A 13,319-nucleotide genomic window follows, 5' to 3' on the forward strand; every position below is an offset into this window, starting at 1 on the left:
CCTGGCTCCTTCTACCTTCTCACAAGTAGCAGTGCTTTCCCACTTCCCTATCATTCCTGCAAAAGCATGGTAAAATCCAGACAGAAAATGAGGTAAATGAAAAGTGGAGACCAATAACTGTGGTGTGAACAGGATAGGACTGTTCTCCTCAGCAGCACTGCCAGCTTGAGCAGTTTATCAGGCTAAAGCTTAATGTCAAATACTTGGCATTCACCTATACCACCTGCACCTGGGTCTCCACAAACCCCTACAGAAACAGTAAGTGGGCAGTATCTTTGACATCATGCAAAAAGCAAGTTACAATAAAAAGATAAGTATCCACAATACAGTTGATACTGCCAGGAGGAAAGTAGACAGAGGGAAGGTGAAATGACTTCTCACACAAAGTAGTGGAATACACACTAAACAGACTTGGTAAATGCCAACCTTGGACCTTTATTTCTTGTACATCTCACACACCCCAGGAATGGCTCAGAATAGGAATTTGCATCTTTGTAGCTTCCAGGTGTGAGTGGAGTCAAGGAACTCCAGAACTTCTCTCACTATGGAAAACCTCTTCCTGAAGGCAGGCCACTGCTCAGCTGGTCCTTCACCAGAGGGCAAATACCTCCTCAGCCACACTCTAACACAGCCTCACACCCAGCATAACCTCCTGTGATTATAAAGTACACTTCATGCTCTTCTCTTGTAACTATGTTTCCAAAGCATACAGGCTGCTGCTTTCTTTAAAGAGAAATGTAAATACAGACTGATCACAGGGCTGGCCACAACCCAAAGCACATCGGGAATTTGGAATATGTTCCTGACCAGGCTGTAAGAGTCAGTTCAGAGCCTAAGAGTAGCTGCAAGTGCCAAAACAGAAAGAGAAATTTCCAGTAGGCCTCATTTAATGCGCCTTGATCATGACATGGACAGTAGGAAGATCATCTACAACTTCAGGAAATACCTATTTATCATCATAGTTTACTCCTCAATCTGCAAAGCAGCACAAAATAAACAAAGACTCTCACTTTTTAAGAACATTTCTACTGTCCATGTCTATCCCACTGGGATACTCTTTAATGGTAACATGCATGCTGCAAACATATACACAACATGAAGGGCACACCACCTAAATTCAGACACCTAACTTGGGATTCCCTTAGATTCCTTTCATAACCACTAAAAAAATAATTCTGCTTACAGAAATCAAGTCAGATTAGGCCCTTAACACAGGTTCTCCCAGACAACTACGCAAATCACTCAACAGAGTGATATGAACTCCTGCTCTGACTCAACCTCGAAATGTTTCCTTCTTTCTTACAGAGTCTACAGAAGGAAAAGAAAGTCTAAACGAAGTGCCAACAAGGAGTTTAAATAAATTCCCCACAGAAAAAGCTATACACAGTTGTGAAAAAACTACAACAGCCCTACCATGTCCACTGGCCAAGTAACTGTCAGGATCCAAGGATAGGCCATGAATTTCTTATACTGCAACCCAGTTTCCTGTAATGCAGGAGACAAAATTTTGAAAGTCTGTTAATGAAATGGCACAGATAATTCATAGACAAAAGCATTACAAAACATGCAACATATTTCAAAGGCCATTAGAACTTCAGCCAATGTGTGTTACAGGTGGCCCACACAAGCCAAAATATTACACTAAACCTAAATCCTTCTCATCTGGGTTTTGTTGTTTTGGTCTTTTTTGTAATCAATGACAGAAGAAAGACACATTTTTATATAAAACATGAGTTGTCTCGTTACTAATAGGAGACAACTTGTTTACAAAATTTATAAGCAAGCATATACAAGGTATAACCCCCATTATTAATTCTAAGATATGGCTCCTCAGTATGTCTAAGTATATATCCCTTTTCATCGTTTGGTACTTAGATGTAAAACATCTAAACCCTGAAAAAAAATTCTGAGCTTTTCAAATTAGAGAGAAATGTTTTCAGCACTAGTGTGACTTGACTCAAAGATGTTTTCTCAACCATACTCCAAAACAAATGGCAATAAATCTAGAGTTCTTTATCAGGTTCAGTGAAGTACAAGTATTTATATCCCCATCTAGCTGTAGAGTTGAGTACCAAAGTTAACTCTTCCCCTCTTAAAAATTATAGCAACAAAATGGAACAGGGAAGAAAAACTACATAAGAACAAAGAACTGCAAGAAGTTAATGTCACAAACAGGAACAAAAGCAGAAGAGAGAAACAGAGTATCTTAAAACAGAAGAAAAACAAAAAAAAACGTGTAAAGACAAGACTGTCTCATCACTGAGGAATACCACAGCTCACAAAGATGAAATACATGCCTCAAGGACCATATTAAAGCCATTCTCTGCTTCCAATATCAGTACAAGTTTTCACAGAACTACAGAAAGACTGAAATTGAGAGGGATCTTTGAGATTATCTAATCCAACCCCAACTGCTCATGCAGGGTCAGCCTGATTAGGCTGCCCAGTGCTGTGTGCAACCAGCACCTCTGCTCTCAACCCCTGGCAATGTGGTTAGCATAACTAATGCTATTTTAAGAGGCAAGCAGCCTTTCTCTGTGACCAAGCAGGTCATGTATTCCTTCCCTTTCCCTCATTACCAGGCCCTGAAGGTCCTGTGAATCAAGCAGACAAATCAAACAGAGTAACTTCCCTCCCTCATAGTCTCACGGTTCCTGGGTGCCAGGCCAACCACTCCCTTCCTTACCAACCCTGAAGGTCCCAGGCATCCAGCCAGGCAGCTGGTGGCAATGACCCAGTCAAAGAACAGGGAAGCATCACAGACCCAGAGCACTGTCAATAAATTCAAGGTACTGCAAGGTCTAAGTGGTGAACTTTGACCAGAACTCCTGCTGGACAGTGAGACCCGAGCTATATTATAAATTCTGTATTATGCTATTATATTGATTATGCTTGTAGAAATCCTGTGCCATTTTAATCATGAATTCTGCTCTATACTAATAATAACATTACGTTAAAAAATAAAGCTTTAATTTCAACTACAATTGGTGCCATCATCATTCTCTCAAGGATCCCTCAAAGTACATGTCTTCCCTCAGTGTCAGGTGATGCCATGAGCAGTCAAATAATATCTTCAGAGACTCCACAACCTCTCTGGGTAACCTGCTCCACTGCTTGACCATCTTCTCGGTAAACGTTTTCTTGTGTTCAGGTAAAATTTTGTACATGTTAGTTTGAGCCCACTGCCCATCTTGGCTTGCCTTAGTGCTCACCGTCTCACTGCACACCACTGAGTGGTGCTGTGCTTCCTCCTGGTTGTTCTGTCACATCAGGTATTTTAACACATGGCTGAGATTCCTTTGAGCCAGCTTCTTTCCAGACTGAACAGGCTCAGCTCTCTCAGCCTCTCCTCATATCAAAGATCATAAATCATCTTTGTGGCCCTTCACTGGACTCACTCCAGTAAACCCATCTCTCTCTTGCTCTGTAAGGTCCAGAACTTGGCTCAGCACACCAGATGAGTTTCAGTAGTATAAGCAGAGAGGAAAGATCACCCCCCATGACCTGCTGGCAATGCTCTGCCTAATGCAGGCCAGGAGATTGCTGGTCAACTTTGTGGCAAGGGTGCATTGCTGGCCCGTGTTCATTTTGTCACCCACGCCAAGATCCTACTCTAAGGAGCTGCTTTCCAGTCAATCAGCCCCCAGTGTGTAGTGGTGCACAAGGTTATTCATCGCCAGGTTCCTAGGGCCTCCTGTTGTAGAACTTCACGAGGGTCCCCCTGCCAAACTCTCCAGTCTGTTGAGGTCCCTCTGAGCAGCAGAACAACCACCTGATTTGGCAGCTAATCCTCCCAGTTTTGCATCATCTGAAAACTTGCTAAAAGTAAATTCTGCCCTGGACTCCAGGTCATTATTAAATATGTTAAACAGCATTGGCCCCAATATCAACCTGAGGTACAGCACTAGTGACTAGCCTCCAACTGGACTTTTTACCACTGATCATTCCCCCACAGGCCTAGCTGTTCTGCCAGTTTTCAGTCCACTTCACTGACCACTTAACTAACTCATACTTCACCACCACGTCCATGAGGATGTTATGAATTCTATTCTTGCCATACTGAACTCTATTAACATTTTCCACTAACTTTAGTAAGAATTTTAGGAGGAAGCATTGGTACAAGGATCTAACACTGCAATTAATTAACTGTCATGGTTGAATGCCATGGCTGAATCACTGAAATCATCATGAATGAACTCTCTGAATGCTGGAAACAAACAATAAAAATTCAAAGGTAAGATGATATTGAGCAGCTATCTGGCAATATTTTCCACTCTCATTACTACTTTCACTATTACTTAGTCATTAGTTGTCAAAAAATGTTATTGAAATCACAGTAGTCCCATATGGCATTACTTCTAAACTAACTTAAACCACTGACTTACATTTCCATCTTATTTATGAAAAGAATAAGAGAGAACTTACTTTCTTTACAGAGTATGGAGAGCACAGCTTCTAAGGCAACTGCAGAACCTGCCTTTTCGCCCACCAGGACAGGTGAAAAGGTTACAAAGCTGTAATATTTCCAGGCTGATGGTAACAATAATCACATCTTTGTATCTGCCAGAGTGCCTGCACCATTTGTGTTATTCAGGGCTAATTTAGTTGGCAAAGAAGTGCCAGACTACTAATTCATATGGCTAGACACATACAGATTCATTTCTGTCAAAAAATTAGCCCAAGTGCTACTGTACTTCTAAAATTAAGAAAACCATGTTGGCTAATTCATCCTCTGTGGGAATTTCTACAGCAGCTGGTCTTTGAGAGATGCTCAGTTAAAACAAGGTTGATGGCTGCTGCTTGACAAATCAATTCAGAGGTGACAAATACGGAGAAAAAAAGCACAGAAGCAACTGTGAGAGCACCGCAGAAAATTTAATATTGCCATAATTAGTCAAGGACCAGTCAAGCAGTGAAACAGCATTGTAAAGCTATGTGCTTTTCTTAACAATCCACAAGAAATGAGATACTCACTACTGTTTTCACAATTATCTAAAAATCTGAAATGCATTTTTCTTCTTCCATATGACATAATATAGTTATTAAAATTAAAAACTGTCACTAAAACAGAAAGAACATATTCAAATAAAATATCAGCTAAAAATATCTCTTCATTAACTCATCAGTAATCCATATTAGTATTTAAAAAAAGGATCTATCAATCAAATACCAAAGGAACCAGTTACCTGTGAAGTGCTAGGTTATATTTACCTCTATACAGTTATTATCAAAAGAACATCTAGGAGAAAGATTTAGGAAGACTGCAGTCAGATAGCCCTAATAAAACTCTCAAAATAAAAGTCACCTAAAAGAGAAACATGTCTTGCTGCTGCTAAAATGGATCATTACGACACTAAATTTCTTGTGTAAAAAACAGGTTTATTTTACTAAATTAATGAATGGTACAAAGCCCCTGATAAGCAACAGGAATTCCATCCAGGTTGGCTATTAAGGTAGAGCCTATTATTCATATGAAAAAGACAGGAAAAATTAAAGTTGTGCCTACCTTATCAAAGGTCTCTGTCATTTTTCTCATGACATCCTTCTTGTACAGACTTTGAAACATCTCTGCTGTTACCATGCCTAGAAAAGTAGTGGTTTAAAAAGAATTACTGACAACTCTACCACATTAATCAAGTCCAAATCACAGTAAGGAGTTTATTAATTTAGAAACACCGAAAAAAGGGGAATTCTGTTCTATGTGTGTACACTGGTACAGGTAACATATATATATATATAAGAGACACATAAATTAAATGATAGGATAAAGTACTGATGAACCAAAACTGAAATTCCCATTAGAGACGTCTGCTCTGAGCTGTCTGGAAAGACTATTTTCTCTGTTCATTCATTTACTTCAAGGACTGACTAAAATTTTGCCCACTGCTAGTCAATAACCCCAAAGTATTTCCCATAAGAGAAGGCATATTAGTCAAAGGCCTAGGGAAATTTAAAAAAAGTGTAAAAGGTGCATTTCTAGCTGCTTAGATACACTCAGAAGTTTCAAACTAATAGAACAGTCTTCTTAAAACTCTTACTTGCCATCCTGAAGCATTTTGCTAGCAGACTGTCCCCAGCAGTCAGTGCCTCAATGTTTGTTATGAAATAGAGAGCTTCATAACTCTCTAGTAAAAGCAACTGCAATGAGGCAAGAGATTGCTTTTCTAGCCACCAAAGCAGGGAGCTGAATTTGCTAGCTGCTTATTTTCAAACAAGGATACTAGCAAAACAAAAGACACCAGGAAATATAAAACAAATGGCAACTGAAACACTGGATTTTAATTAGAACACTCATCAAAAGCACTGTACCTATGTGAGGATTCTGCAAAGCAATGTGACATGCCACTTCAGAAACCTGACCCTGCAAACCTTGTTTAAATACAACTCTCAGAGCTGGAATGCTGCGAGCACAAAGAATTTAACCAGCAGCATTCTTTTCTATTTCGCCTGCCCATCTGGAGTTCATCTTAATGAACAGCACAGATTATAAGTACATGATTTACTGGAGAGAAAAACTCCATTTCAGAAAGCACACTTCAGACTCCTCTCACACACAGACAGTGGCAAGGGCTATGAAGAAAGTAAATTACCTTGACAGCCTGAGCACTGAATGAAGAAGTTGATGAGATCCAGAAGTGCCACATTCCTGTCTTGTTTATAAGCTTCAACCCAGTCAACTACTACAGACTAGAACAGATTAAAGAAGCTCATTAGTCAGGAGATGAACACAGTTTGCTGCACTCCACTGAGTATACCCACAATAAAGACAAAAACGAACACTGTTCCATCTCCATTAAATTACAAAATTGAGAATAAACTCCAAGCAATTCTCTTCCATTTCTAATAGTTCTAAAAGACTCTTTCAAGTCTTAAACTGCTTTAGACAATGTTGCCTTTCACAGATGTTTTGCTTCCTGTTAACAGGGAGAACTACCACAGTTTTAATAAATGTAATATTAAAAAAAAGAGTTGACCTCCTGAGTTCTTGATAGTACTGAGGTAACAATTTAATTTAAAAACAAAGAAATAAACACAAACAATGAAAATTCCACACACATATTTAGCCTCTGCACCATATAATAATTAGTATTAAATTATAGCAGCAATTTACTCTGGAAGTTCTATTTTTCTCTAGCACTTGATTTGTGCAGTAGGTTTGAAACAGTTCACATACTACAAATAAGCCAAAAAACAACTCCAAATTTCCTTTCTAGGGCAGTACTGACTATAGCCTGTAAGTGACATGTGTCTCCTGAGATAAGCCATCCAGGCTTCAACCCACCAGTAGTTCCACACAGGCCTAATAAATTCTAGCAGCAACAGAACTCAAGCTCTGCTGCCTTTCCCAGACCTCCCCATGATGGTTGGCACAGCAGACACTGAGCTCTACTGAAGTTACCACAGCTGTAGCATGGCAAAAGCCATCCACATAAATATCTTGGAAAAACAAAGGTTTCACATCCAAAATATAAAGGTATTTTTTATGCATGTGTGCACACACACACTTTGCTTACAGACACTACACACTAGAGACATATCTATAACTCTACATAAAAATATTTGGGGCTCCAGATTTTTATAGCTATATACAAAGATAATATATATATGTGCTCACAGAATATGGGGAGGTGGGCTTCCTCACACTGAAGAAAATTGCTAACTATATAGATGAACAGGGAACCTGGCTATTATGCAAGCTGCTGGCAAACTGCATTGGAATGAAGGCAAAAGATTAACAGTACAAGCCAAGCACAGAGGGGAAAAAAGGGAAAAAAAAAAAAAAGCAAAAACCAAACTGATTTTTCAGAATTCTGGACAACTAAAATGTACTACTGATGAACCTTTTCCACTTATTTTTTTAAATAATTACCTTTTTGTATGTTAAGGCATTGTTTTAGAAAGACCAGTTTAGGTACAATTTCCTTCCTCTTTTTAAATATCTGACAGCTACCTCTTCACTAATTTCCTGAAGCTGCAAGATGTTCTTCCTAAGAGCCATACTCACAGCAGTTTTCCAATCAAACATGTTTCTCCCCCACCTAAGCCAAAATTTAAATATTCTACAGTACAAATCATGGAAATGACCACTGTTTATTCATCTTCCCTCCACCACGTGCTTTCAGAACTCAATGCCAGGAATACCTGCATGGCCTGTTTCCCCATGCTAACCACTTCAAACAAGGTGACTGCCTCAACCACTTCGCCATTCTGCAGCTGGCTCGCTCTTCTGCTGCTGGTAGAATTCCTCCTTATGTTCTCACACTGTTCTCGGACCTTCCGCTTCTCTCTCTGAAACGAGTCAAGTAAACCAAGTATGTGAGAAAACACAACACACATTCACAGACACAAGTTTATTTTGCTCTTATCATAATCACTTCCCCAGGCTGCTCAATTTTATGCTCCAAGGACCCCAACTATTCCTTACCAAATACGACCATACCAAAAGGGGATGAAAGAAAGGAATTACCAGCTTGAATTTTACTCTTAACAATGAGTCATAAGCATAGGAAGATATAACAGGAAAGAAGTTTTTGTACAGTTGCACAGTACCCAGAAGGCAGTTTTCAGTGGCAGCTGTCATTTCTGAAGAAGAGAAAGCAAGCACAATAGCTCTTCTACATCTTTCACTCACAGGTTAAACTCACTACCTGCAAATTAACATCAGCTTCACACAAAGGACAGCAAGGAAAAGCACATCTGAAATGAACTGACTGTTCAAAAGCCAGCACCGAGGCTCTGCTGCCAATGGAATTGGAGGGTCAAGCTGTATCCAGTGACCAGCTTTTAGATACACTGTGATTGCTGTATGCAATACTCAGTTTTGTAACAACTGAATGAGACACAAAATAAACTGCACAATTTAAAAGAATTAAAACTGTTAAAAGCTTTAAAATTGACTTACTGGTGTTTTCAGGTTGCCATTTCTCACATAGGTGCCATTCTGCGCAGCAGACTCAGGCACAGTCTCATCATGAACAGCATTCTCTCTAAGGTGTAACAAATATGTTGAAGGGGTTAGCAGTGAGCACTCAGAACTACACATTTCAGGACAAAATCAGAAGAAAATAAAAGCAAATACACGTACTTAAAAATTTTTAATCTGTTGTTTGGAAGTGGTGACATTTTGTCACTAAAAGCCAAACAGCTAACTTTAAAAGTACAACAGAAATTTGAGGCCTCTTTCAGACTATTGGCTTTCCTGTAACATATGCACGTAATCAGAAAACCAGCAAAGCTATCAAAGGTATCAAGGAAGTATAAAGTAAGTAAATGAAACAGAAAGCTGGTGCTGACTTAATGCAGCCTTTGTTAACTTAAGACCTTTGCACCATGAACCAGTAACACAAGTAGGCATACACTCTGTAGGTGCCCTAAGCTAAACAAGGTGGTAACATTTGATGGGTCTACATTTTAAAATGAGAGGAAGAAACTGGTTTACTTTGTTCATAAAACATGCTGAAGAAAAAAGACACATAAAAAACTTCATTTTCAGGTCATTGCTAATGTCATGAAGGAATAATTTTATAAAGAAAGATGCACCTTCTGGGAGATCTGAAGCCATACATTTATCTGCAATGAAACCATGCCATTTTTCATCATTCCCAATGCTAACAATGTGCTTTACCAAAGATCATGTTTGAGTAGACGAGCTGGATCCCACTTGTGCAGCAGGTCCAGTACTGGAAGCTGGCTGCAATGGCCTCCTTTAAACTACATGAAGCCAGTTGACTTGTACTACAGGAAGGCACAAAAAGAAAGTAAATATGAGAGTGTACAATTACTTCTATTTTCCTGATACTGCTGCAACAAGAGAGTACTAACACAAGTGACCACTTTACAAACAAAAATACAGTGTGTTACACTATCAGATACAGTCAACTCTCCAGTATCCAGTGTTGGCTAACACAGACAGAGAATTAACTGTTCTATGGATGCAGAGCCAGCTCAACTCCACCTAGGTTTATCAATGCCAGATAGCATTTTTATCATTCTTTTTCACAAGATTCTTTTGCAAAGTAAATTCTGAGACTGAATAGCATCAACTGCAGGACCAAGGTTCTGACATTATTTTGCTGGTAAGAGCAGACAGGTTTTATTTAAACATGGCTCTGTTTACTTTTTTGATCTAGTGAGACACTTCGAGAAGTGATGTAGAATGAGGCTTCCAAATACTCCTAAAAAATTCTATATAAATATAAAATTGCACAAAAATATGTAACATTTCTAAATACAACTATGCATATGCTCCCTTTCCCTACAGAGAAATGTTCCATGAAAGTTAAATTCCATTAATTACTTGTTATAGAAAAGTTCAAAATGTGCCACAGTGTTTAACAGATGGAAGAAAAGAAAATAATTCAGGATGAACCAATCCTCATACCAGCTGTCTGGACTTCTGCATGTGAAGAGTGGGACAAACTATTGCTCCCAGCTGAGTTAGCATTCTATAAGCAATCATTCACAAAAGTTTTCAATTGTCTTCTTTGATTGAAAATTGCGAGCCACAGAGATTAAGCATCCCATGTACCACCAGAGACTTCCCAGCTGAAAAGAACAAACAGCAAGGGACAGCAATATCTATTGCTTTTCTGATGCCAGTTTGCTCTCCTCAGATTCTTCTACAGACCACAACACTAAAAGGAATCCAAACGTGTTTGCCAAGGAGCTGTTTCTCATGTGTGATTAAATCTTTTCACTCTTGATTTCAAAGCTGAATGCATCACTGTGGGAGTGGGCTAACAGGTTCATACTTGCACTGTTTCACTGGAACTACAACTCCAGTGCCAGCCAACACTGTAATAACATGCGTTACTAGTTTCTGCATTGTACCTCAACATAACACTTAACACACCTTCAAAACCTTCTCTGAATTGTTTACAAGTACTATTCAGAAACTTACTCCATCCCATAATAAAGATAAATGCACTGCATTTGATTATAGCAAATATAGTTAAGTCCAAGTTGATTCAAAACACTTACATAATTACAAAATCAGAACTGTCACAGGACAGTTCCATCAAGGACTTGTCTGATCATGTACTGCTTTTAGCACCTCTGTCTAGAACATGCTTCTTTGAAGGTTTAATTCACACCTCTCTTTCCCAAGAACTTCATGAAGGACACCACTCTGCACAGTATCTACTGGCCTTGTGCTGCTTGTTTAGTCTCTTATGCCAGACAAATTGTACCTGTAGGAAAAGGGGCCCAACAAAGTAAGGAAATGCCTGGCATGTGGAACAGCATGTTACCAAAGCTCAGCAAAACCTCCAGGAGTGGGAAGACCACAGATCTACAGTTCCCTCATGCTGGGCCAAATAAACACCAATTAAAACACATCTGGGGTGAAACCTGTTACAGTAACTGTTACACATGCAACTAAACATCTATCTTAAGCACACAGCAAATTTAACTAAGCACTAAATACTAATATTAAAAAGTCATTTAGTTTCTGAACTGTTTTGGCTATCAGTGCATCACAGCACATAGCTATGCCTTAGGAAGCACTGGGCAACAACAGACAACTTACATGAACGTAGAGGTTTATTTAAATCCAGACACCACTAATATTCATGTTTCTCTTCTCTGTCTCCCTCTCAGCATCTTTTCAACTATAGGAGTGCAATGGTAGGTTTGACAAATTTTGAACTAGGTGGGTTTTATTTTCCCCCCCCTTATTATTCTACACCATGTTGAGCATTTCTGCACTCATACATTCACTGTTTCATGTACTGGAAGAAACAGCTCTCAGCCATTTCGTTTGCTTCCACTGGCAACCAGTAAGAAAGCATTAGCAGAATGCTTTTTCTATTTCCACCTTTATAGCCTGTTACATATGGCTCAGAGACTCATTTTTACCTTGTGTTCCTGCCACAATATTGTCCTTTCACTAACACTTGAAGTATTACTGATAAGATAAAACACTTGCAGTACAAAGGATGCCAAGTCCCACATCTAATCCTCAGACACAATACTACTGTGATAACTTCTGAATTCAGTTTTCTTATCTTAATAAACATTTAGAATAGATTTGGTGACTCACACTTGAAAAGAAAACTACCACTTTACCAAGGAGGTAAAAAACAATTAGTCTATGCTACTGAAAGAATCCTACCTGTAAATTTTTAAAATTATAAGTTTCAAAACAACTGGTTCATCTTTAAAAAGTAATATAAGAAGCTCCACTAAGCAGCTGCCATGTGCCTGCCTAAAACTTCTGAAGATAAAAGGCTGGTTCTACATGAAATATACTGGAACAGACAAATGGGAATTTATACACTTCATCAAACTCTCTCAGCTTCCATTAGAGCATAATGAAGCAAAATACATGGAGCAAACAGGCCCAGAACGTGACAGGATCAACAAAGACTGGGCTGCAATGAGTTCAAAGCACATAACAGTGAGCATCTAAGAAGATTCACTCTTTGAAACCAAACAACAAATGCCCTAACGTTTAAACTTTACCTTTTATTTATTTGTATTTGCTCTAGTAGAACTTCTAATTACCATTGTGTAAACAATGATACGAATACTTTCGCTCATCTCAACAGATGACTAAAAAATACATTATAAAAGAGAGAAGACACGATGGATCCCTCATGAAAACAATACAAAATATATAGAAGCAATGCCCCCATCAATGCCTACAGGGAGCCTACAGATTCCTTCGCACTCTTCCCCCTCAGCATCCCCAAATTCTCCAATGAAGGGAACACAAGCACTGGCAGTGAATCTGCCCTTTTTTTTTTAAGGTAGGGTGCACGTTTGCACTCTGGTGAATAAGGCACAGAAAAGCTTGCCAAGACAAGGTCCCCGTCAAGCAGCATAAAACACTACATTAAGAAGATGCTAAATAGTACAGGAAAGGAAATAAAATTAAGATATTAGTAACAAAGCACAATGCACAGCAAATCCCTTTTTTCCCCCCTTCCCCCCAGGTTGACCCACTGTAGGTTGCCGCGGTATCTGCACGCCACACACCCAAGGGACAGCACCCTCATTTCCCAATGGATTTTACAGGCAACCTGTGCCAGGTCTTACTTTTGGCTGGGAAGGTTACCGGCTGCGTTGGGCTCGGCTATCATTTCCGCTACATTATTTCAGCAGCACAAACAAGCTGACACGACCTTCTCAGGAAACTTCACCGAAATCGAGAGCGTTAAAAACTTAACAACCCTTCGGCTTCTGCGGGCGGAACAGGGGCCGAAAACTGTCAAGAAAGGCACACAAAGAGATTTAATTCCAGGCAAACCAGGGCAGAAACAGCTTCCCCTCCATACAGCCCCCCCGGCCGCAGAAGAGGATGAGACAGAAAGAGCTTC

General features: G+C 39.4%; 1 protein-coding gene across 2 annotated transcripts in view; it reads right to left on the reverse strand.

The window, feature by feature from the left end:
• Nucleotides 1–13,319, reverse strand: part of LOC134548093 (cohesin subunit SA-2-like) — a 61,582-nt gene that overhangs the window by 48,126 nt on the left and 137 nt on the right. For both annotated transcript variants that reach the window (XM_063392461.1, XM_063392460.1), the window contains exons 2-7: nt 13,039–13,207; nt 8,903–8,987; nt 8,143–8,289; nt 6,591–6,687; nt 5,507–5,583; nt 1,414–1,485 (exon numbers count right to left, since the gene is read on the reverse strand). In XM_063392461.1, the coding sequence (XP_063248531.1) occupies nt 1,414–1,485; nt 5,507–5,583; nt 6,591–6,687; nt 8,143–8,289; nt 8,903–8,987; nt 13,039–13,082 (522 nt within the window). In that variant the 5' untranslated portion in view covers nt 13,083–13,207. The remainder of the gene's footprint in view (nt 1–1,413; nt 1,486–5,506; nt 5,584–6,590; nt 6,688–8,142; nt 8,290–8,902; nt 8,988–13,038; nt 13,208–13,319) is intronic.

Source organism: Prinia subflava, chromosome 3, assembly GCF_021018805.1.
Source record: "Prinia subflava isolate CZ2003 ecotype Zambia chromosome 3, Cam_Psub_1.2, whole genome shotgun sequence".
Taxonomy (NCBI): domain Eukaryota; kingdom Metazoa; phylum Chordata; class Aves; order Passeriformes; family Cisticolidae; genus Prinia; species Prinia subflava.